Source organism: Microtus ochrogaster, chromosome X (genome assembly GCF_000317375.1).
Source record: "Microtus ochrogaster isolate Prairie Vole_2 chromosome X, MicOch1.0, whole genome shotgun sequence".
Lineage (NCBI taxonomy): Eukaryota > Metazoa > Chordata > Mammalia > Rodentia > Cricetidae > Microtus > Microtus ochrogaster.
The window spans coordinates 44,309,129-44,336,175 of record NC_022026.1 but is presented as its reverse complement, the minus strand read 5'-3'; the positions used below and the strand labels follow the sequence as shown (position 1 = coordinate 44,336,175).

Genomic DNA, 27,047 nt, shown 5'->3' with positions numbered 1-27,047 from the left:
CCTTCCCTCCCCTCCTCTCCTGTACTTTCCTTCCTCTTCCCCTCCTCCTTCTCCTTCCTGTTCCTTCCCTGTCATTTCTTTTTGTATTCTTTCATTTTCTTGCCCCTGTCTTCTTTTCTGTCTCTTCTCATTTTGTAAATTCCTCTTCAGTTCTCATCCATGCCTATAGCTTTTGCCCATCTATATTCTGCTCATTATCTAGCATGTCCATCCAGCCCTGTCCTCTCTTCTTCATGATGGACTATTGCTTCATGGACTACTCTAATTTTACTTATTATACACAAATCTCATACCTGAGACCTTTGGTCTCTACCTTATAACACCAAATCCCTCTCTTGTTGAAGTTCTACTTCTCAAAGTCAGCTTAAATTTTTTCTTGTCATTTTGTATGTTGAGTCAATATATGACAATTAATTTTGCTTTCTTAGTTTTTTTCACTTTTACTTAATTTTTTTTACCACTTTTCATTCTAGTTTTGATTATAAAAAGGACCTTCTAAAGTTATTATGTATCCAATCCTTCTCTCCTTGAAGAATACTCCCAAGTTTTCAGCTGAAATATTTTTTCCATAATTCAAATCTTACTGAGCTGTTGCCCTGTTTAAATACCCTTCATGTCTCCCTATCACCTTCAGGAGGAAATTAAATCTTTTTGGCACGATACAGAACCTTTCTTTGCATGATAAATCTTCACTATTCCAGCCTCCTCTTTTGTTACACATATTTGAGGGAGCCCAAGCACTAGCTTGGTATTTGGATTTTTTTGTGTTTGTTTTTTTCTAGAGGACCTAACATAAGAATGTGAAAAAGTGACTGAGAGGTAATCTCAGGAAACTAGTAGCGGGGTGGTGAAATAACCACCTTTCTACTTGGGAAAGACAAAGCACCAACTCATAGTGTACTGATAAGCAAGCTTATTATGCACATCTCAAGTTCAGTCTGATAGGAATCACTGGAAGCCAGTATGGAACAAGCAAACTAGAATATTCCTCCTTAGTCTCCAACAGTTATTAGTGGAAGGTTCTTCAAGTGTAAGTCCTCTGCATTTTCAGCTTGCCTTGCAAAATGTGAACATGCTTCTAGAATCTGAGTAAGCCACAATGTCTCTTCTTAAATCAAATCAAGGTATAGGATGTAGTAAGAAGCTACGTGAATATATATATATATATATATATATATATATATATATATATATATATATATACAGTGATAATGAATGTGATATCAACAACTTCTATCACAGGGACTCTCCAATGCATTTTCATGGTAATTACAGTACTTCCATATCCTTTATCATGAATGTGTCATATTGTGTCATATCTGCATGGAAAATGTTTGTGCTTATTAATCTAGCTTTCAATGGACTGTGAGCATCCTAAAAATGTCATTGGACTTTATGTGATACATTTATACTGAGTATATAAATAAATTTTAAAAAGTTAAAGATAAGGGAAAGAGAATTTTGAAGAATAGAAAACTAGACAAAAACCAAACTCTGTTTAAGTAGGAAGGTAAGTAGTAAAGAAAGTAGAGATAGCAAATCACAACCCGAGATGCAAGAAATAAGTGGAAGGAGACATTAAAAGGACAGGAATTTCTTCGGTGAGTCTGATTCCACAAATCACTTGCATCACGTATAGAGGAGTTATTATTGTAAGCTGTACAATATCGTACGTCTGTCATAATATCTAACAGAATGGAGAAAGCACAGAGGAAAATTCCTTCCAGTGTAAAAGGTCATTATGTCACTGACAAGTACAAGCTCTGTACCCTGATAATATAGAGAATTACATAGTAACGTGACAGTTATTCTGGATGTCTTCTGCAATTAAGTTTACATTCCTCATCTATGCAGGTCTGTTGAAGCCTCATCTAACCTCTTCAGTAGTTCAGGTAAAAAACAAATGGGCCTTCTGCTCCGGGGAACAGTTATAAGCTTTCAACAACATACTTGCTAGAGAAGTAGCTGTTAACTTAAGAATCTATGTAATCCTCTTTAAACACCTTTAAAAACATGTGGAAGAATGTGAAGACATGACAGTTATAAAAAGGAATGTAAACCATTTGACTATATCTTCTTGAAAGAAAAGAGAACTAAACATTACAATTAAGGAATTTCTATTCCAAAGACAAAATTAAAGAGATGTACAAGGATTTCAAATCTAAATATGTCTTACATATTTCTTATTTGTTAATTTTTCAATGATTTGTTTCCCAATTTGGGACCAGTTCCTGGGGTTTAATGGTTTTGACGTATAAAATAGCCATGTAAATAGCCAAGCCAGGAGTTAATGGCAGCACTGCTGTTACTGAAATGGTATGTTGTGATGCTATGGCCCGTCACTACTGACTGGACACTTGTTAGAAAGTGGAATTATTAGTTTTGTCCTGACCAACTAAAATCAAATTTCTTAGACTGGATGGCAGGTATTTGTTTTTTCCCTTGGCCTCTGGGTGATCTTCATACACATGTAAGTTTGAGAAGTATGGCCTAGAGCAGGTTGCTCAAGGTCCCCTCTGCATACCAGTAGTGGTCTAGGAACTCTTCGTTGTGGCCAGCAAATGGACAACTATGTTTATGATAGGCGATTGCTAATCCTTATGCTTATTGCTATTCTAAGCATGAGCTTTCCACAAACAATGTTAGTAATAAAACAGTTTTAAAAGTTCCCACTGGATTTGTAGAATACATGAAACAACAATAGACTAATAATAACCCACTACATTCCCTTTCTCTCTTATATTAAACATCACTGTATATATTGATCTATACAGATTTTTCAGATGTTCATCCTTAGCTCAACATACAGTGTCTAAATATATAAAAACTTTATGGCCTGATTTCAAATGTGTACTTTCATTGTGAGCCATTAGATTGATGAACTTTTCTTAAATGTGTGTCATGAAGAATTTGATTTTTTGCTTCCCACCATACAAACATGTCTATCTCATGAAGTGTGGGTATTTATTCAAATATGCTCCAAATACTTTTCAGAGATGAGTTCTACCTGACTTTATGCATAAAGATGTTCATAGCATCATAAGCCTGCTTTCTTAGTATTTGTAGTATTTGGAGCCACCTAATTGGTGTCTTTTCTTAGTAAGTGAAACCAATCTGAAAGAGCTTTCTTTCATATTCAGCTGAGTGTGTGTTTAGATAAATCAATTTTCAAATATAGGCTGTTGGAGAGTTTGTCTTTTGCTGATTGTGAGGCAAAGACAACTAGCCATAGCCCAAGGAATACCTTTATATGTGCAAATTTTTCAGAAATTCATTTTCAGTTAACAGTACTGAAAATGTTCTCTTGATAGGCAGATGATGTATTCTGTTTGGATGAAAGCTGAAAACAACATAGCCTGTTGCATATAGAGAAATATATTCCTCAAATGCTGTAACCCTGGGGTTTTCCACTGCAAACACTGGCAACATTTAAGGCTGGGCATTTCTTTGCTATGGGAACCTGTCTTGTAAGTTGTGAAACTGATCATTATATTCTAGATGTTGCAACTACCTTGTCTCCAATGAATGACCATCAAACAAGAAAAAGGTGAGAGCATTTTAGCAGGAATTTTTAAGACGATCCTATTCTGATTATAGTTGAATGAGCTCTTCATTTGCTGAGGTTTGGTTAGATTAGAACTAGTGGTAGTGACATTTGCATTCCAGCAACCTTCTTTCGAAGTCAGTCACCATCGCAATTGGGTTTGAAGGACCTAAATGTGGAGAAAGTTCTCTTCTACGTACAGCCTAGTTTAGAGACAATAGGTATCAATGGAAAATAAAGCCAGAGAATTGAGTTTCCTCCTGAGTCTTACTGCTGCCCTTGTTCTTATACAAAGTACAAACTCATGATTTCATTCGTATGATGGATGCGGATCACTGTTTTCTATGTAGTCAATTTTGATGGAACACACACAAAAGGAATAAAAATACAGGGGTGATATGTTGCTTTCCACATGTTAGGGGATGTTGAAGAATTCTTTCTATCACTTGTGTGCCTGTATGTTTACATGTGTGTGTGCTTGTGAGGACAAGCTTATTCATGCCACATTATGCCTATAGGAGTCCGAGGGCCATCTCGGCTGCCAGTCCCAGCTTTCCACCTTGCTTGAAATACAGGCTCTTCTTGTTCACTATTGTGTACACAGACCAGCTAACCAGGGACTGTTGGGATTCTCTTCTCTCTATCCCCCATCACCTGGGGAGTGCTGGGGTTACAGACCTTGCATTACTGTGTCTGGCTTTACATGGTTTCTGGGGATCTAAACTTGGGTCTTCATGCTTGCATATCAAGCCCTTTATCTACTGAGCCATCTCCCTTGACTGTTTCATGAATTTTACCCAAGGAAACTCATTTAATATTTATCACAATCCTATAGTGTGAATAATTTGAGTCTCACGTTAAAGGTGAGGAAAAGAGGCCCAGGATTTTAGGTATTGTTCACTGGCCTGGAGCCCTGAAGGATTTGCGGCTAAAGGCTTATAAAAATCAAATACAGCTCATTGTATTTGTATGTTTATTTCTCTCTAGTGAATTAATTAGAATATTTTTGGGTGAGAGAATAACTAAGATATTTTTAGGTAAAATATCCAAAAGACTATGACTTAGTATCATTTCCATTTTATATTCCAAAGTGACAGTTGCTGGTAAAGTGAGCAAATTGGCTGTTTAAAAGAGGGACACTCTTTCAGTCCCATAGAATCAGGAAATGGCCTTTTGAGGAGTTATCAGTGTAGCTAATACTAAATGATGGATAAATAATAGAAGGAAAATCTCAAAAACCTTGAGTACTGAAATCTCCCTTTTCTGAATTACTATCGTTTGAGACATTCTGATTAGAGCCCAACATTGTTAACTTATTCTATTCAAGTTAAGAGGTTTTGCATTTTTTTAAAAAACAATTTGTAATTTTGGTTGTGAGCCTAGCCTTTAACTGCTGAACCATCCCTCCAGGCCAACAATTTGTAATTATCTGTCTATCATCACCATTATCATCATCATCAGAGTGTGTGTGTGTGGTGTATGAGTATAGGTGCATGTGCCATAGTTTATCAGTGGAGTGATCAGAACATTGGGCGGGGGCGATGGCTTCGTCTCTCTTTCTACTATGAGCTTTGGGAATTGAAATCAAGTTTGTCAGGTTTGTGTGGGAAGTACCTTTCTGCACCGTGCCATTTTGCTGGCACATATTTTCATGGGGCTGGGTGTAGAGAATATACAGTCTAAATAGTAAGCTTGTCATTAACATGCAAGCAATAATCGTATTCTCAAGTAGTCATGTTATTCATGTTCGATTACAGAGATGAAAGAAATCAGGCGAATCTGAGACTGGAGAATATCTGACATCAGGGACAAGAGCAGGTCAATGCAGTGGAAGCTTTAAAGTTCATGGAGTGAAGTCATCATAGCACTCATATTCTATGGCTACTTCTTATTGACAAAGATTACATAACATAAAAATGGGGTTGTCACGTATCTATGGTGTCAACTTCTAACAGACCGAGTTCTGCCAGTTCAGTCAGTGACACTCTAGATGTGTTGGATTCAGAGATACTCTACTTTGATAAGAGTGACAGTAGGTACTGTGCAAAACTCGGGGAAGACTATTAAAGCCAACACACCTAGCTGTGCATTGTGTGGCCCCTTCTTGAGCATGACCCCATTTCATAATCTGACAGTGAGTCAACACCAGGCCACTCTTTCCACACACACCAATATAATCTCCAGAACTATCTCCATTGACAAGGAATGAATCCAAAAGCCTTTGTGTCTTTGTAGTAATGTTTTTGCTATTTTTCCCTAAGACCTTCAAAGGAATCAACCAGTATCATTTTTCAGAGGGCAGTTTCTAAGTGAGAAATTAAAGAGATGACTTTGTATGTAGAATGTTAAACATTTGAGAATGGTGGATTTTTGTTTGTTTTCTCTCTTTAACTTGGGTTATAGTTGATTAGGGCTTGTGGAAATTAGTTTGGTGGCATTTGACTAGCTTAGCCTGAAGAGAGAAGAAGCAAGGAAAGTTCTGGGCGCAAAACTGAAGGAGGAAGATGGACAGAATTTTGGGATTTAAGATTAGTGGGATTTTCCTGCAACATTTAACATCATTATTGATGCAAAAGTCTACAGTGAAAAAAAGGTAAAATATAAAAATCAGGATGTGATTCTGCATTTTTGTGACTTGCCTTACTTACCCTGATTCTACCTTTTAAAAGCATAGAAAAATCATACAGCACATTAAAATATTTAAATATGTGTGTGTTGCATTAATTGTAAACTAAGGTATTTAAACTACCAACAATAGAATAGAAGTGGCAGAGACTGCATTGTGACTTTGGGGATACTATTTTAACTCTCTTGGCTCCTCATCTGAAAAATAGGATAAAGCACTAACTTCGTTACTGATAGAATGAACAGTTTATTCAAATAAGGGCATTCTTGATGGTGGAAAGTGGGAACTACTCAATCCTAAGCATTCAAAGTCTGAAAAACAGGACTGCTCGGGCTCTTTTATGCTTTTTGTCTGTTCATGGAACCTTTGATTTTTCTTGTTTACTACTTCTGCTGCCAAGTGTTGGCATGGTGGCTCCACAAATCTTGCATGCTGGTATTGTAAGTGGCCAGTAGGGGCAGAAGTGTTTTATTTCTGACAGAGACCAAGAGATTGGCCTGCTGCCAGCCCCTTGTGTCTGAGTGCACTTCATTTGATGAGAGAGTGCTAAGCAAACTATCTTAGGAAGGGAATGTTAATTATGACACTACCAATGAAAAACATCATGAAAGAAGCCTGGGGTAGTATTATTTATTTTTGTTGTTTTTTTTAGCTTCCACTATGTGTTAAAGTTATAATTTGCTTGAATTACCTGCACAGAATAGAAGTTTAAAAGGCACTTCCGTTTAATTCAGATATTAATAAAATATTTTCTATAAAATTATCAATTTTGGATAAATACTAAATCATACAAGGCACTTGGACAACAGGCTTAAATCAGGACTTCAAAATGAGTTGGATATATGATTACATTATTTCACATTTGCAGTGGAGACTGAATGAATTATTAAACACAAAAGAGTTAAGAGTAATAGTTGACAATGAGCAAGCCCTCAGTGAATGCTAGCAATTGATGACACCTTTTTTTTTCTTATCAGATTCAAAAGTATTGAAAAAGTCAGTACTTTGCCTGTTTATTTGATTTTTTTCCTATTTTGTGGGGTATTTTGCTTCTTGATTTTGATTTTGTTTCTAATTCCTGTTTAGATGTATAGACTTCAGACAATTTTCATGAAAAACATGCAACTTCCATTTTGAAAAAAATGCAGTACATTTTGCAAAGCAACAATTGTAACTCTCTCCAAGCACATCTCTCAGCCCTTTCCCTCACAGATTAGAAAGCCTCAGAGAAGAGGGGGTAGAAAGACTGGAAAGGCCAGAGATGACAGGTGAGTTAGCATCTTCAGCTGATGCTCTGTTACACCCAAGATCTCATGGCAGCAGTGGTCACCAGCACAAGACCTACATGGTATCTAGCCAATCACCATTCTTACATAGATGGGGAAGAAGATGGAAAACCTTCACCCCTAGCTGAGGGCCCATTGGCAGTTGATGGCTTCTAAGAAAGGGAGAGTATCATGTTTAAAACGTGTAGTCTCTGGTAGGTTGACCATGCTCTAGTGGGTAGCCCCAGAACCATGAGTATATGGACAGCATGAATTGGACTAGCTGGGTTATAAAATACAATCTAACACATGAAGTTGGCAACAGCTAGGGTGTGGGGAATGGGTCTGGGAGGTGTTGGGCAGAGGAGCGTGGAATGAGTACAATTAGAATACATTGCATGCATGTGAGGAATCCTCAAAGAAGGATGAAGAATTTTAAAATATTTAAAGAGATGTCTCTCTTTAAACTCAAGTATCATCTTGCTTCCCAGTACATGATCTATACAAATCTTTCCTTAAACCCAGCTACTTCACATGAATAGCTAGTGTCTCTTTCATTTTCTCCCTACGCTGTCTACCTTAGTCTGGGGCACATTGCGACAACTACTCTCTCGCTAAACTCTTCCATTTTTCCTCCTTTCTTCTTTCCTCCTTTTCTTCCTCCAACTCTCCTGTCATACTTTCTTGATGTTCTACCTACTGGTACTCATCTAGAACTGTAATTGGATATATACTCAAGCATCTGTCTTCTTGGGGGCTGGACCTGAGCCTGGAAGCTTCCTGGGTAAAAACATACACCTGCTTATTGACTATTACAGATTCTTATATGAATACACACTGTCTCTGCTTTGGCATTCTAGCTTCCTCTCTTGCCTTTGAATACTGACCTTTCCACTTTACCAAATTGCTACTGAACACTTTTACCATCTTTCTCAATGTATCTACATTTCTTCTTTTCATCTCACTTTGAGCCAGTTATGAACCTCAGAATTTATGGGCAGAATTAGGAACTTTCATCTTACCATCAGTGCACCTACCAACTGAGTCACAATCATAGCTTTTGTCCCATGTCTTCTGTATAATGGTGAGACACAGAGTTTTAGGAGATAGTATTTTAACTGAGATTCTGCTAGGTCATTCATTACCTGGGGCATGAATATCGAGAAATTAACTTCTCTGTCTTTTAATATCTTATTCAGTAAGTTGGTGATGAATGAAATCATGGGTAAAAAGAAATACATATTTCTATATGAAGCTAAATCCTTTGCTCTGGATATTTTACAATTCTTTTTTAAAGAAAGATCGTCTTAAGACATTTGTTCTTGAATTTATGCTTTCTGTTCAACGTAGTGTTAATATCTTCCTTTTCATTTGAGTATTCACTTTGTCAAATATATTCTTTTATCTTCTATTTTTGAGGAAATTCCTTTTATGAACACATTTTCTTCCATTCTAGCTCCTATGCTTCCCTGCATGACAAAGGCAATTGCAAGTGCTAGCTAAAATCTGCCACCATTTCCTTCATTTATTTTTCAGTTCAACCTAGTCCAGGCAACTCTCTAAGTGATTAAGTGCTCCATTTTCAGGGCATTTTCATTTCTATTCCTTTGGTGGGTGATTTCACCCACTTTTGCTAAGTTCAGGCATTATCTGTTTCCTAGTCACTTCCAATTGTATGTCCAGGTTTTCTCCCTCTCATGAACTTATCTAATTACTCACCAGCTCAACTGAGCTGTTCCATAAGTATCTAAACTTGATCATATCAAATAGGACTCTGCAATTTAACTCTAAATTTGATTCTATTACAATAAGCTCAATTTTAATACAATAACTACCCGGTTCTGATGACACAGTTGCTTAATTTAAAAATTTACATAATATTCAATTCCTTTCTTTCGCTCACCTTCTCATATAAAAGCATCATGAATCATTGGTTTTGCCTCCAAGTTATGACCACTAGAACGTGAGCTTCATCAAAGAATTATACTTTGTCTGTCCTGTTGTACAATGAAGTCTAAAGATCTAGAGAGTGTTCAGTGCATAGTATGTAACAAATAAATATTTGCGAATGAATGGATGCTTGAGTATTAAATCTGACTACTTCCCTTCATTCTAAGAACAAACATGATAGTCTAAATCACCATCATCTTTTGCATACAGTTTTTCCTAACTGGTGTGCTGCTGCCCCCTTCATATCCATTCCCTATCTCGATAGCCTATTTGTAAATTTAAGACCACCCTTTGGATTCCAGTCCATTGGCATAAAGTGAAATCTTGTACACTGCGCTGAAAAGTATCTACCTATTTCTTCAATTTTATTTACTGTTTTTCTTTGTCTCATTCTCCATGGAAACGCCACATTCCCTGACTTAGCTTGGACAAATTAATGAAAGAAGACAAGGGCAGGTGAGTAGTCCAATGATGTCAAGGATTAAAAGCATACAAAATTTGTTTTTCCCTAGCTCTTCCACTGAATGCTAAATTCTAATGCTAAATTATTAAGTAATCTACTCTTGGTTTCTCAGCATTCTCACCTACCAGTTAATGCAATCTAGTATCTCTCTAAATACTGGATTGAAAGTATTCTTCTAGGTAGCAAACTCAATAGGGCATTCGTGAAGTTAATTAAATTTTATCCTATACATACTTTGTGTTTTTTTTCCTTGTTTATTTATTAGATTCTATTTCTAAAAAAATACCAATCTAAATTCCCACTCACTCCCCTCCTCCCATTCCCTCCACACACACTCCCAACCCACCCACCCCCAACCCTAAGAGAGGGTAAGGCACTTTGCTTTGTGGAAGGTCCAAGGCCCTCCCTACTACATCTAGGCTGAGCAAGGTATCCCTTCAAAGACTTCCCATTTGTTATTCCATATTCATGAGACAGTTGCTTAGATAGTTGATTTGCAAATCTGCCTATATAAGATAATCTTTTGAAATAGATATTTTCCAAAAACCTGGCTTTATTTAAGATAATGCATTTTGATATGCATAACTTATCTTTCAATTAAAGTATTTCACAATGCTCCTTGTGAATTATTTTAAGGCTCAGATTATTCTTGCGGTATGTTTTAATTTTCAAACTTAGGAAAATTTTTGTAGTCATCATTTTATTGGTGATATTTAGCCCAAATTCACTTGGATTGGGGCACATATTCAGTACTTAATTTATAACAGGTTTCAATCCTTTGATGTGATTCGTAGTACCTGTTACCTATTTGACAAAACCTAGACTCACCTGGCAAGAGGGACACTCTACTAAAGAATTATCTCCATTGGATTGATCTTTGAACATGTCTTGACTGATGATAGGCATTTTGGGAGTGGGGGGTGGGAGGGTGAGGGCATCCCAGGGGAGTGGGGCCATCCCATTGTGGATGGCACCATGTATAGGCAGGCCCTGATGAGCATAAACTGGCTATCATTCCTCCATAAGTTCTGCTTTGAGTTCTTGCTTAGATTCCTATCCTGTCTTCCCTCAGTGATGGATTATGACCTTGAAGTGGAAGGCAAATAAATCCTTTCTTCCACAAAGTTGCTTTGGTCAATGTATTCATTTTAGCAACAGAAAAACATGTTAAAACACTGGGTATTTATTGTGATGTATTTTATAGTCCAGCTCGTGGTAAACTTAACAAAATGTTCCTTCTGCATTTGAAAAGTATGCGTTCTCTTCAGTTTTAGGTACAGTGAGTTTATTAATCCTATTGCTAAATTTACATCCTTAATGATTTTTAATTGACTGTTTTTCCATCAATTATTGAAAGATGTATGTTAAATTTGTTCATTATGATTGTAGTTTTATCTGCTTTTTTATTTGTTAAATTAATCATTGCATATCCAAGACCATGCTATCAGTTTAATATAAATAACAATTTTGTGTATTTGCTTTTGTTTTTATATGCAAGTTACCATCGGCCTAGAATTCACTAGATAGTCCAAGCTTGCTATATAGCTTACAAAAATCTCCTGTCTGAGCCTCCTGAGTTTTGAAATTACAGTTGTGAGTTTATATGCCTGGATTTAGCAGCAGATTTTTCTCAAATATTAAAGGTACTCAATTGGCTTTATTTGACTAACATTTTCATGCTATCTATCTATCTACTATTAATTTTAGGCTTCTGTATTGCCCTGCTAACTATATGTACTATAGGAAAGAAGGAATTGGATTTTATTTGGGTTCTTATTTCATCTGACAATCTTTTTTAATTTTGATTTGTCTATTTTTTGTATTATTTGTCAATGCATTTGGGGTTGATTGAGCACTTTGCCATTTGAGTTTCTTCATCATTCTTGCTCTCCATTTCCCCTTTCTTTAATCTTTACTTTCTTTTTACCCTGTGTTTTCTTTTCTTCTGTTCTTTTACTAGTTACAGTTTTAAAATATGTGCTAGTCTTTAATGGCTATTGTTCTATTATGCCAGTATTGTCACGAAATCACAGAATCCATTCAAATAGAGCTCAGATTCAATCTAAGAATCTTCTATACCGCTTTTCAAAAATATCTTACCAATTATTCAGATTTTGGAAGGAAACTAAAAGTTGTTTTTTATCTATAGACAAAAGAAGTGAGCTGATAATGTCTTTTAAACTTTCTCATTACCAAAATCATCTGGGGTTTTTATTAATTGTGCAAATTCTCATTTCTCCCTCCAAGCCTTATGAGTCAGTGTCTTCATTGAATTTCACTGAGAATCAGCATTTCCCTTAAAAATCTTAGATGAATTCCATTATGATAAGGTAAAATTTGGGGGAGCGTTGGCAGTATTAGCTCTTAAAAGAGCTTTTTGAGTGACTTAAGCCACACATAGACCATAACGTTAGTTCATGGTGCAAACTGCACTGTTTATGAGATGAAAAACAATCACAATTCAATATTATTTCCTGGTCAGAACAAGTGATTCTGAACTTGTGCCATCATACTGGACTTCTCTGAAGAAATAACTAGGTTCCACAGGGATATGATTTCTAATTTATATAAGCACAGTGTAAAAAGGCAAAGTATGAGAAAAGGTATGTGTGTGTCCATGTCCCTAGGCTGGAGAGATAAAATGTTCTTGAAATGCAACTAGGCATAAGAGACTGGTAAGCCAGCAGTATATGTTTTCATACTGCTTTAAAAACCTTTGGTAAATGCAGCCAGTACTTAGGGAGCTCATACATACACAAACTCCTCAAAGTAAACTAACAATGACTCTTTGATACCTATGTATTTATAAGCAGCGATATTGACACCCCTCCCTTTTAAAAAAACTCCAACATATTAGTATATGATTCAGAGTTTGCTTTACCTTCACCAGCAGGTTTATGGAACCGTGGGGGGTAGATTTTGAAAAATAGCTCATATAATCTACATTAAATTTTACTTGAATTTTTAGTGGTATTGTTATAGAAGGTAACACTCTCTATATCAATAGACATAATCCTCTTCCAGTCAGAAGTGCAAGACACAATGCTTCTGTTATCCCTCATGGGCCTAAGATATAAAGCAGGGCTTGCTTTCCAAACATGCCCTCACACTCAATTGCTTGGGAGCTGAAGAAATACTGAGCCTTATCCTGAAAAGGGGATTTAATTGGTGGTGGGGTGCTGCCAAGGCTTGGGAGTTTTGAAGAGTCTCTAGATGATTCTAATGTTCAGGCAAGTTTGAAACCTACTAAATAGGAGCTATTGAGCTGCAAAGTTGAAATATAAACCTCTAAGTAAGGGAAAACTTAAGGTTTCTGTGCTAAAGTCAAGACAATGATATCAGCCTTATTGAAAGTACCAACATGCAGTGATGCAGTGTACACATGTAGGGTACAGAACATAGAAATGAGTGATTCTTAAGATGCGGGTCAATGCCCCTTTGGGGATCACATGACCTTTCCACAAGGATCACATATCAGAGATCCTACGTATCAGATATTTACATTATGATTCAGAAGAGCAAAACATGCAGTTATGAAGTAGCAAGGAAATAATATTATGGATGGGGTCACCACAACATGAGGAACTGTATTAAAAGATCACACCATTAGTAGGATTGAGAACCACTGACATGAAGGCAGATCCACTGATGAAAAACATCAAATCAGTTAGTTATGTACACACAGTCACATACAAATTGTCAATATTCATCCACGGTTTTAAAAGAACTGTCAGTAAATCTATATGCCTAGTTAGAGTTGTTGCATAAAAATCAGAAAGCCCAAGAAGATTTGAATTTCAGATAAACAGGAAATAATTTCAATATAATTATATACCGTGCATCATTTGGGATATAATTATATTATAATATATTTACCTGGAAATCATGCTTAGCTGTGTGACTTGTAATTATATTGACTAAACCTGCTAACCTTACCCACCATTTTAAAGGACTAGTTTGATCAACAATTTATTAGAACAAAAATTAAGTTCATTTTCTTCATTATGTGTTCTAGGTGGTTTTTTTGTTGTTGTTATTGTTACATTGCTTGGTTAACAACCTCAAGCTCTGTGTGATTCTGTACTGAGTGACAAGCCTACCTTACTCTGCTTTTTCTGTCGTTTCCGGAGACGCAGGAACTCCTTATGCTGCCTGGAGACAAAATTCACTGCTGCGTATTCCAGTAAGGCAGCAAACACAAACAGAAGGCACACTGCCATCCAAATGTCAATCGCCTTCACATAGGAGACCTGAGGAACAGGATGGGATGAGAGAAGAAGAAGGAAGCTGTGAAGGCTTGCCAGAAAATCCAGTTCTACATTATATGAACAGCCCAAGTAATGGCCAAGTGTTTCTAGTCTTTAGACAACTACCGTGCCTCGTGCTGCAACCAATGTTTACCAATAGAAGACTAACCAAAGAAGTTACATGCGTGTGTGTGTGTGTGTTTGTTTGTGTGTGTGATCTGATGCAACAAACACACACGGATGAAACTGGAGGACACTATCTTAAGCAAAACAATGATCTCACTTATTATCTCATAAAAGTTAAGAGTATATTAGCACCTGCCAGAGATTGGATATGGTAAGTGGATATAATGCTGCAATTGGAGGAATAAATTCTAATTTTACATTGCAGAAAATGACTAATATAATTAACAATATAGAAATTAACTATATTTTCTAATATAGTTAGAAAAGACAATTTTGAGTCAACTTGCCAGAAAGAAATAGTAAAAGTTCAAGATGTAGGGTATGCCAATTACCATAAGTTGACTGTCACTTAATAGATACACAAATTCAAATATCACATCAGCGTCTGGTGTATAGTTCAGTAGTATCAGTCATATTCAGCACATATGGGACTTTGGGTTCAAGTTTCAGAGTTAAGAACAAAATAAATTACCGAACATCCCACTATACCGCATAATTATGTGGCAATAAAAAGTGCTACAATTCTAAAGACAAGGTACAAAAGTCATGCTAGTACCACTCAGAAGATTAAATATAAGACACATGAGACAATGACTCGGGGTAGAGAGAACTTGTGACTCTCGCTGCTTTGCAAGGGTCAACATCTCACTCAGACTGTCAAAGATACTCAAACTGCCAAATGAGTGTGTACTATTCAACTCTAATATTTGTGGATTTACTTACTATGTTTTTCCTTTTCTACTCTACGCACTTGTCAACTACCCTTTTAAGTATCACATATGTATGTAACTGTTAAGCCCTATACCAATAGTATTATCCCATTTTCTGAGACAGAAAACTGGAGTAAAGAAGGGTTAAATTATCATCTCAAAGCACAAAAGTAAAACGTCAAAGTCAAGATTCAAGTTGAAATAGAGTGTTGACTAGCGTATTTCTTACCGGATCATACATAATACAGTTCCTAGAGTCACATTCTTATAGCGTCCATTCCCTTTGACACTTATGGCATTTGTCATGCAGTTTAACTTACTTCTAAATCATCATTTCCAATGCATGCACATATTATAAGCCATTTAGGTTATTTTCAATTGCATTTCTCCATACACAAATTTTGCTGCTGTGAGCATCTTTTCCCACAAATATCTGATTGTCTCTGTGTTTATTCGCTAGACCAAATTGTGGATGCATTATGGCAGGGAATGATATAAAAAGTCCCTTTATTCGGAAAGTTAGCAGCAGCACAGAGGGCAAAAGAGTACAAAGTTTAGAGTGGACGAAGTACATTTGCTACGGAAGGTGGTTAACATCTCTAAATTGCCTCACCTTGGTGAATCCATCCCTCAGATGTTAAATATGCGCAGTCATAGTACCAGTCTCACAGAGGAGGAGGTGAAGAACATCATTTACTATATGCAGAGTTTAGGATAATGTCAAGGATAAAATAAATGCTATAGAAAGGCTTGTAATTATTTGACTTCATATGGGTGCGATTTTGTTAAAGGAAACAATTTTGTAAGAGAGAGAAGTTAACAAGGAAATGAAAATGTCTACAATAGAATGCAGTTATTGTTATTATTTTTATTTTGGGGCAGTTTCATACATGTGTACTCTATATTACTTCCACCCCTTCCCTTTTCCTCCAACTCTTTCCTTTACCCGTCTCAATTTCAGGTCCTCTTCTTTTATAATCTATTGTTTTACACACACACACACACACACACACACACACACACACACACACACACTCACACACCACCACCCCCACATACTCACATTCACTTGCCCCTACTTCATTCACTTAGTGTTGTTCATGTACATGTTCATGTACATGAGAACTTGAGACTGAATATCCTATGGGGGGGTTCCATAGAAAAGACTGATTCTCCTTCTTTTGCAGTCATTTCTTCGCTGTAGCTCTTCATCTAAGAACGTGGCCTTGTGAAATTTTCCCACCAACATTGGTAAGTCAAATGGTTCAGGTATTCTGTTTATTTTTATTTTAGATTTCTTATTCATTTTACATACCAACCACAGTTACTCCTCCCTCCCGTTCTCCTGTTACCCTCACCCTCTCCACAATCCACCCCCATATCCACTCCTCTGAAGGGTAAGCCCTCCCAAGAGGTGTCAACAAAGGCTGACAGATTAAGCTGAGGCAGAACCAAGCCACTCCCAGCATCATCAAGGCTGAGCTAGGCATACCACTTTAGGGAAGGGGGTTCAAAAAGCCAGGGATGGATCCTGGTCCCACTGCGATGGGGTCCTCAAACAGCTACTCAACATGCTGAGGGCCTAGTTGCATGGATCCCATGCAGGCTCCCATGCAGGTCTAGAGGTTGTGAGTTCCCAAGAGTTTGATTCAGTTGTGTCTGTGGATTTCCTCCTCATAATCTTGACCCGTCTTGCTCATATCATCCCTCCTACCTGTCTTTGTTTGGACTCCCAGAGCTCGGCCTGAAGTTTGGCTGTGGATCTGGTGCAGGTATTCCTTAGGTCAACCATACTGCTGAGATTTTAAAGGTACTGCTTCCCTGTCATGTCTAGAAGATACTGTATTACGGCAGATGTCCTGGTAGTACACTTATTCTTTTGAAGATTGCTATCTGCTTTATGCAATATCAGACAATTGGCACTACTTGCCAGTCCCACTTACATTGTTCCAAGATGGCCCAGTTTGCCATCCTCTTCCCAGGGATGTATCATTATTTCTACCTGGGATGGGTAGTCATAGTTTGACTGAGGCTTTTCAGAATCTTTCAAAATCTGTCAGAAATTCTCCTAGGAAGCTTCCTTAAGTCTTTCTCCTTTCTCCCATCTGGATTAGGTGACATTTTTTTTTAAATTCTCTTACTGAACGCTACCAAATTTATTGTTTCTTAGTCACCTGTTTCTCTAGCTCTATCAATAGATTGTAAGCTGGTTTTATAGGTCTGTGCTTGGGTAAGTAGGTTGTTTTTAGAAGAACGAACCTGAGCAGAATTGCTCTTTGCATTACCAGTACAGAACCTGACAAATCATAGGTAAGAATAAATTATGTATATACATATATGCATTCAACAACAATTAGTGAGAAAGGGTAAATAACTTTGAAGGAGAGTGGGGAGGGGTGTGTGAGAGGGTTTGGAGGGAGGAAAGGGAAGGGAGAAATGTACTATATTATAATCTCAAAAATAAAAACAAGAAAGAAAAAATAATGTGGGGTGGATGTATAGATGGATAAATGAATGATTGTGGACGAAAAGAAGGAATATTCTAGCCATTTTGCATGCTTTACATTAAATCAGATCTTAAACAATAATATCCACATGTATCCTTCATATATTAGATGCTTATAAGTTGGAATATAATGAGTTTTAAATTCTCTTAGCATACCTAGAGTTCCAGAATGTTCTTCCTTAGTAAGCAATAATTGGTTTTATACTTGTTCATCTGAAGCAACTCTATTCTATGATAATAAAATGTTACTAATCACAATATTCCCTGTTATATATTATTCAGATTTCCTGTAAATATTTTAAGATCTCATAATGAAGAGAATTTGTCACAGCCTGAGATATACTCATACACAGAACGAAGTCCAGTAGAGCTGACCATATTTCTCTTATTCCTGGTGCTCACAGGAATTTCTAAACCCTTTTCATATCTCCTCCTGACTGTCTGCAGGCTCAGCATGTATTTGGCTTCTTTTATAGCTGCTTATAAATGAATTCTTTCACTATCTTAATCATTTTGGTTGGTCTCTCAGTTTCCTTCAAATTAAGAACCTCTTTCCAGTATTATGCTGGCATTGAATGCATTATTCACATGGAGTTAGAGGGTGTTGGGAGATGTCTATTACATACAATGTGATGTCCCTTGGTGTTGCTCTCTCAGGATTGAAATTCCTTTTTCTTCCTTTTAACCAGCTCTAACATCAGATTCTCTCCCTTTGGCTGCTAATCCTTAGAAGTTTTTAGCTCACATCTTTTCCTGTCACATTCTTTTTATGATTCTTGAGCTTACGTGATCCCTTCCTGAACTACTTACGACCAACTTGCAGGATAGTTTTTCAACGGTAATTAAGCTCTCAAAATGCTGCTATGATTCACTGACTTGGATTCTTTACAGGTATTTTTATTTTTTTTAATTTAATTTTAGCTTTAAGTTTTTGAGCAAGGCCTTGCTATATAGGTCAGGCTTTCCTGGAACTCACCATCTTCTCATCTTGGCTTTCAAAACATTGGGATTATAGGAATATATGCCACTGTGGCAAGTCTCCTTTTAAGAATATTTAATTAGCTAGCAAGATGTCCCAGCAGGTACAGCTATCTACTGAGCAAGCCCCATAGCATCACTTAGACACTACTCCAACTCCACAGTAGGAGGAGAGATCCAACTCCCAAAATTCTCTCCTAAAATTGTCCTCTGACCTCCACCTCTACAGGTCAGTACACATTCCCTCTCTCTCTCTCTCTCTCTCTCTCTCTCTCTCACACACACACACACACACACACACACACACCAATAATAATAATGATAACAATAATAGTTTTGAAGCAAACAGTTTCAAAAACAATATTAAGAAATGTAAACCATAACAGCTATTCATAGCCTAGTGTTCTGTAAAAAGCGTTGTGGTACGTGCTGTGAAAGGTGACCCTGAAAAAGCAAGATGAGTAAGATGCTTACTGATTCTTCCCAGAAGTTCTCTGATTACACTTGTGGGGACTTGGTTCACAGTAGAACGGGAGCAGTAAATCATAGCCCAAGGGTTGGATCTGACTCACTGAATATCTGCCAAATATTTATTGAAACACAGTTATACTTGCTTAGTTACGTATTGCTTATGGCTACACTTACATTAAAACGGCACAGTTGAGTAGCTATGCTGAAAATCAAACGGCCTGCAGAGCCTAAAACACTAAGTGCTTATTTATTGAAAATGTTTGCTAGTCCCTAACCTTCAGGAGTTTAATGGCTAAAAGAAACTGTAAAGGCAAAGCCCCAAACACAGAAGATGGAGGGGAATCTGGTGTTTGGTACACGTGGTGCATTTTAGGAATGAGGGCGTGATAACAGGTAGACAGGAGTTCATTCCGGGCAGAGAAAGCCCTGAAGGCAAGCAGATAGAATCAAGGTTTCTATAGCCTCATAAAAATATTCTAATGAACAAAGGTTCTACTGCTCATTTTCAAATGAGGTATAGGCAAACAAGTCTTATCATATTTCCCAGACAGTTCTTTATGTGCAAAAGCAAAGATCTTATCAAAAGCCTACATTCTTCTTCCTCATGGGACTATCTCTCCTCATGACACTTTCAGCTTCTACACAGGCCCGGTTCCCTTTCAGAGTCTTTGACCGTATATGATTCTTCTATGAGCATCTTCTTTGATGTCTTGTGTCTCTTTAACTCTTTCTGCTTTAATTTCTACTCTATATTCACACCCTCAATAAATCCACCCACTTCTATAGATTTTTTCTTTCTGTGCATTTCAGAATGATAGAAATGCTGCCGCTGCTGCTGTATGCCCTATAGCAGAGACTTCTTGAGAATCTCATTTCTTGCACCAGTCAAACTAGATGTTCTAGGCCAGTTAACTACACAATGGAATGTGGAAAAAACTGTGCATGCTATTTGAGGGCCTCCAAAATATCCCTTAGGACTTAACCTTTCTACATCTACCTAGGATCTCTTTCAAGACAGCAATATCTTACGCTGAAGAGGCTAGGATCTCTCAAAAACCCAGGACCGACTGCTCCAGAGTAGAGTATAAAATGAACGAGAAAGAATCTTTCTTTGCACTCATCCACAGATTTTATATTTTTGCCTTTCCAAAGCCATCCCTCAGCCATGACATCTTCTATATGCTTGTGCTAATTCCATTATGTCTCCAGTTATTATCTGCACAGTCAATTTAATTGAATATCCCCTCATCCATCCATTTCGTTAGAGTCTTCTCACTAGCAACTCTGCTTTTACCATTACTTCCTTGCCCTCACTGTAATATTCAGTCTGTTGTATAGACTTAACATTTCTAGCTGCAAAGTACCAGTGTTTGTTCTCTACTTTTCATTCCCAAGATGTCGTGACACGCTCAGCTATTAGCTGGTAGATCTGGCTATTGTAGCGATTGGTCCCTGTGCAGTCAGTGTCTTCTAGTGTCACTTTGTCCTTTCACCTCTGTAGGATGAATTTCCAAAATAAAAATATTTCAGTTGGAGACATGTGCTTAAGCATTACTATGGGTGCCTTTTGCATGCTTTGATATTTGAGATACTGTACAGAATGTGCCTGTCCTAATTATTTCACTTCACCCTACTCTTTCCTAACACAAACTTTGCACTTTGTTTAAGCAATTCGACTTACCCCCGAGGAAGCCAGCTCCATTCCTGTTGTGACTCATTTCTACCAGCAGTTTCCAAATTGAGGGAGTGATTTTGAACCTCAGGGAAAACCTGGCAATAGCTGCAGATACTTTTCCTTGTAATAACCACTGGGAGGTGCTAATGGTATGGGTTAGAGATGCTGGTGGACGTGCTCTAATGCCAGGGTTTCCCCTGCCATAAGTTCTTCAGGCCAAATGCTAGCGATTTTGAGTCGGAAAACCCCAATGTTAGGAAAGAAAACAAATGCTCCCAACCTCCTAGCACCTATGGCATACCAGTGAATTCCAGTTCTTGGTGATGTTCCTCTCAAGAACACCAGAACATCTAAAGCTGAAGTGGGGAGCACAGATCAAGGAGTTATCTTGTGCAAAATGTGAGATCTGTTATTAAATTCAGAAATTCTTTTGAAATTTTTTTCACTGTGTAAATTATCACTTTTTTCTATTTATTTTCAGATAATTACTTAAGGAGTAGCCCAAATTCTATCTTTGATAGGATGCTTTCTCTGTCCACAGTCTCTCACTCATCTAAAGGTTTTATAATGTATTTATAGTTAGGTGACCCAGTTTAGTGTCCGTGCATATGTGTTTTATCTACACAACTGAAGTATGGAATATTCTCAGGATAGAAAGGCAGTACTTTTCTATCTATGCCACAGAGGACAGGGCTTTCAACTCTTAGCAAGTGCCCCATAAATCACATTTGATTAACACAGTTTCCAAGAAGTAAGAATTTTGTTCAAAATCACTATTTTATATGAAGAGTCAACTACAAAAGATAACTAAATGGAAGAAAAATATGTCATTTTAAAAATTATTATTATTATTTTAGTACCAGCCACCCTTAGTTACTCAGGAGTCTAAGGCAGGGGGATCACTCAAGTCCAGTTCTAGGCTGAAGTGTGTTATGTCCAGCAAGTATCAGCACTAGGCTGTAGTGTACTATACCCACCAAGCATTGACTACCTAGGGCAGGAGACCTCCAGGTAGCCTCAGGAGGGGTGAGCCAGCTCAGGATGGAAATGGGAGAACCTCGTGAACTGCTCAGTAGGTCATGTGCTTTAGGGATGCTAGCTAATGATGTTCATGTTACTCTGGACCTATTTTCACTAAGGGAATGGTGATTTATTATGTTTTTATAGATTTATAGCTCATATAGTTTACAAGTTAATCTGGTGGAAAGGTAGAACCAACTGCGTGGTTTAGGATTTCTTGGCTCTAGGTAAGCACCTATCTGATGTACTTACTGTTGTTTGGGCACCATGTCAACATCCTTTAGAGGTAATTCCCACTGATGCTTTCTCAATGCTCTTGATGTTTTTGAAAACTCGAGAAAGTTTTCTAGAGTCAGTGTCTCATTGATTGCAGACTCAACTCAATTTCAAAGTAGAAAAGCAAGTCGTGAGTGTATTTGCTTGCATTCTACAATTTGTTTTCTGTACTCAGATGTGACAGCAATTCCCAAGACAAGAGGTCCTTTGTTTATGATTAAGACATTTTCTATCCCACACTGATCCCCAGGATAGAATTATGGGTAATCATTTTACAGGGACTACTCTCTTTGTTCCTCAGGCAAGCATTCCCTTAGGACAGTGTGCCAATTAATGTCCCAATTAAAGTGCATTCTAGTCACTAGACTGACCCCAGAGAGCTGTGACATGCCTCCAGAAGCCAATAAAAAGTATTTTTTATTAACACGTACGGAAAGAAGCTTCCTGTAGTGGAGAAGATTCACAACTGACTATGATCAACCAAGCATTAGTTTTAATAGAAAAGAAACAAAATGGGATTTATAGGACAATCTAAATGCTCCTAGTTAGTTTTCTTTATGCATGGAGACAGAGGGTGCTTGTGTGCAGGAGAGATGCACATACCTGTGTGCACATATCTGGAGGCCAAAGAAGGAAGTCAAGGGTTTTCCTCTATCACTCTCAACTGTATTCTCTGAACAGAAGTCTTTCAATGAACCCGAGGTTCACCATTTTAGTTAGAATAGTGGGCTGGTTGGCAAGATCCCAGTATCTAAGTGTCTGTCCTCTGACACTGGGATTGCAGACGTGCATGGCCAAACTTGTTTTTATATGGTTACTAGTGATTTCTTTAGACTATGGAGCTCCTGTCTTCACAGTAAGTAAACTCATCCACTGAACCATCTCCCCAGCACTATTTTTCCTTCTGAACAATTATCCTCCGCAACCTCCTGCTTGGTTTGCATTTTTAATTATTCTCAAGCTATGCAACAAACTGATGCCAAAGCAAAAAAGAAGCGTTTCTGTTCTGCCCAGAAAAAAAATTTATCTTCTCTAACTTCGAAGAGAAAATTTTGAAATGAAATTTGATTAATGCTTGTTGAAATGGAGGTTACCTGTTGGCTAGAGGAGCTTGAGATACGCTCCCATTGTATGGAATAGGAGGCTTGGTGTGTCTAATCAATTCATGTTTTGTTTGGTATTATGGAGTATACCAGTTCTATCTCCACCATAATTTCATGAATGGAAACTGAGTTTATTAAATGCATAGTAAAATCATAGAACACCAGAAATCAACAGACATGGAAGGAAAAATTCTGGGTTTGCTTTTTGCTTTTGTCTCTTATCTATACTCAACCATTTTATCATCAAAAAATAGACAGTTGAATTAACTGTGGTGCCAGGATTCATGATGTTGCACAATTCTGTCTTTATAATTTCAGGGCCAGGTTGTGATTTTTATTGCCTAATTAAAACAGCTTACACCTGCTGTTTAAAGCAGGAAAATCAGATTTCCTTGGCAAAGACGTATAGTGGCAGAGCTGACTAGCTGGTCTATGCCAACATTCCAAACCTCATGCATTTTCTCTTTATATCTGATAGTCTTGTTGGAGTCTGGGCAAGCTAATTTAAACAATACAGTTCTTATGAAAGTGTGGTTTGCATAAATAGCCATTGGGTGGCAGTACCTTCAAACCTGGCATCTGAATGAACCACCCAGAAATCGACGATTCTGAAAAGCCTTTGGAGATCAATTTCTTTGTTTGGCATTGGGTGCTACACAGGTCTAGTTAGCTGATATTATTTATGAGTATGTTACTCTCCATTAGAGAAGCCAGGAAACTGTTCGAAGTGCCTTAACAAAACCATATATCCATGTGAGTTTAGAAGAGGGAAGGGGGACTGGAAGACTATAACTGCTTACCCCCCAAATATGCAAGCAATAACAGACAATACTTACTGTACCATGGTGTCACCCTGCAGAAATGTATCCTTAAGTTTTCTGCAAAAAAAGACACCTGGGAAAGCCAAAATAAGGAGGCTATTTGCATCTAGCGAAAGGGAAAGAAGCAGAACTCAAGAAAATCTTCCCTTTGCTTGTGCCTGCCCCATTTCATTACATTCTCAACTAATGAGAACACCACCACTTACTTCCTATGACTGTATCTTCAGATGCAAAATGTGATGCATGCTTCTTCTCTAATGGGACAGGAATGGGAAGTAAGAGGGAGATTGGTAGCTAATTAGCTGCTATTAGAAAATCAAGGGGGAAATCGAAGAAAAGAGTTAGTTATATTGTGTCAATATTAGAAGAACGACATTAAGGAATGACAAGATGATGCTCTCTTACAGAAATATCCATTCAGCCAGTGCGGGGGGTGGGGAGAGAAAGCATATGAAGGTCTGGCAAACTAATATTTTATTCCTGGCTGAATGATCAATGAACTTGGGAAAATGGCTTAAACTTTTGGATCCTCAGTTTCTTCATATCGAGGCAGCAGACCATGGATTTCAGGTCAATGTTGTCAGTGAAGGATTGAGTAAGGTGCTGTTTGCAAATCAACACTCATCTGACACTGTGTACATGCTCAGTCTCATTGGTTTGCAAGAGATGGCCTTCTGACGACATTGAATAATTTAAAACTTGCATAATTCAAGACAATGTTCCCCAAGGCAATGAATGTAAAGTAGAATCTGTTGCATTTCATGTTCTATGCATCCATTAAGACTTTATTAGTATTTTTCTTTCGTCCTATTTAAAATTCATATAATCTAAGTTCATGTAGAGGGGAATCTCATTGTAGTAAACATCCTGTACGTCATAAAACCTGATGTCCTGGTACAAAGAAATAGAATAATCATTACCATCAATAAAGAACTTTTGCCTCACAACGCTGATTTATTTATCTCTTACTATAATGATAAGTGAGTTTACTTTTTAACTTTACCAAAATGAGGCAGTCAATATTTGAGCTGCAAATCACAATTAACCTGGATTGACCTCAAACTCTGCTTTGCTAGTTCATTGTCCTCTGGGGGAACTTCTGTCTCTCTGGGGCTGAGTCTGGAATTGCTCATAGACTGTGGTTTCACTCAGTGACACCATCTACAGTGAACAAAAGGTGAGAAAGTCCATGCAATGGCATAGGTATGTAAGAAGGAGGAGAAGTGTTAACTTTCAGCCACAGAAGATTATGAATGTTCAAAGATGAGCACAGAGATAACATGCTCTCTCAGCAGTTCATGCCATGTGTTCTCGGGATATTGTTTCCATTTATCTATTTATTTATTATTTTACAAACGTCACCTTAACCTAGGTTCTGGCTTTACATTTATAAGCAAGGGAGAAGAAAAAAAGAATATTCATTTTAAAAATTCTCCTCGGGGGTTGGTAATATAGGTCGGTAGAATGGGCCGCACAGGCTCATATATTTGGGTATTGAGTCCTCAATTGATGGAACTGTTTGGGAAGAATTTAGGAGGCATGTCACTGGAGGCAGACTGTGAGGGTTCAAAAGACCATTTCTAGTGGGCTTTTCTCTGCTCCCTACTTGCATATCAAGGTGTGCACTCTCATCTCTTCCTGGATGCCATGCCTTTGCTCCACCATCATAGACTTTAACCCTCTGAAACCATACACATAATTTAAATATTTTCTTTTATAAGTTGCCATGATCCTGGCATTTTGTCACATCAATAGGAGAGTAACTAAGACAAAACTCAAGCTGATTTTTGAGATGACTGATGGGTAAGCTATAGCAAATGCAGAGAATGCAGGATTGTGGGCTGTAATCCATGGCTGTGTTAGAAGCCCAGTTTCACCTAAGGTGATAAAAAATGGTCATTTCCTAAAGAATGTCTTGACTCTTATATTAACTCTGGGGGGACAATAAGTCTTCTCTTTGTAATAAGATTCTTTACAATGCACTTGAGTCCTTTTACCACTGGGATGTAGCAGCCTGAAGCTAATGACAAGATTTCCAGTTGCATCTCTAAAGAGCATTTAGCATATGAGACCATGGTACACATACTATTTCAGTTGGATAGCAATGTCAGTGGTAGCAAAGAAGCTTTACTATCCAGTCTATTTCCTGTGGCCTACTTTACCATCAGCACTATATTTTAATGTGAACTTATGGTGGAAGCTTGAGGCCAGTAAGGATATCTCCATGGGAGCCAACTTGACAGAAAGCGCGCTTTCAAAGCTAGTGTCTTCTAACCTAAAGCTCTTGAAACGAACCAGCTACTTTGCTATTTCATGCTTGCCAAAGTGAAACTGAAATGGAAAGATTCCAGAGCCCCACCAAGTTTCAAGTTCCACGTGGAGAGAAAAGGAAAACATGAAAACTCAATCAGAGATTGGGAATTAATGTGTAATGAAAGCCCCTGGCGATGTTGGTGACCTTAATTTTTGTTAGTATAAGTCACCTAAGCTCTTGTTCCAGCTGCTTCCATTTCCTGCAGTGACGCAGCATTTTGATGCTACTCAGCTCCACATTTTCCTGCTTACCCCACAAAATACAAAACCCACAACTAAAAACCTACCACCACCACTACCAACAGCAACAATATAAAAAACAAAAACAAAACAGAAGCACAAATCACTCATTAATAATTAGAAGCATATTTGCAATAGACACTAGCCTGGGGGAGCCTCTATTGGTAATTAAAAAAATCTGCACGCCATTTTTCCACGGGGCAGGGAACTCCGACTGCTCTTCGGACTGGAGAGGGAGGAGGAGAAAAGTGTGGGGAGGGGGAGAGGGGCAGGAGGAGGGGGAGGGAAATGGGAGGCTGGGAGGAGGCGGAAATTTTTTTTTCTTTTCAATAAAAAAATAAATAAAAAAAGAAAAAAATCTGCAGGCCTCTTGAATAAAATGACATGAATAAACATGTACACTTTGTGAAGAAATAAAAAAGCCCGTGCTATCAGGTGGTATGATTATTATTTTGACAGTATGGGAGTACACCACATAATTGAAAGATAAATTGGTGGTGTGAAAAGATTTGTGTTGGATAAAAAACCCATTGCCATTGTTCTTGAGTTCTCTGTAGTCCTCAGTGTCCGCTATGTTCAGCAAGTCCGGTTTTATCCCATGCTTTTTCAGACTCAGGCCAGCTGGCCTTGGTGAATTCCCGAAAGAACATCCC

General features: G+C 37.7%; 1 protein-coding gene across 3 annotated transcripts in view; it reads right to left on the bottom strand.

Moving 5' to 3' along the window:
- The window catches only part of Glra2 (glycine receptor alpha 2), a 201,268-nt gene that overhangs the window by 33,668 nt on the left and 140,553 nt on the right, over positions 1-27,047 (bottom strand). For all 3 annotated transcript variants that reach the window (XM_005358746.3, XM_005358747.3, XM_026784926.1), the window contains one exon: positions 13,949-14,098. In XM_005358746.3, coding sequence (XP_005358803.1) covers positions 13,949-14,098 — 150 coding nt within the window. The remainder of the gene's footprint in view (positions 1-13,948; positions 14,099-27,047) is intronic.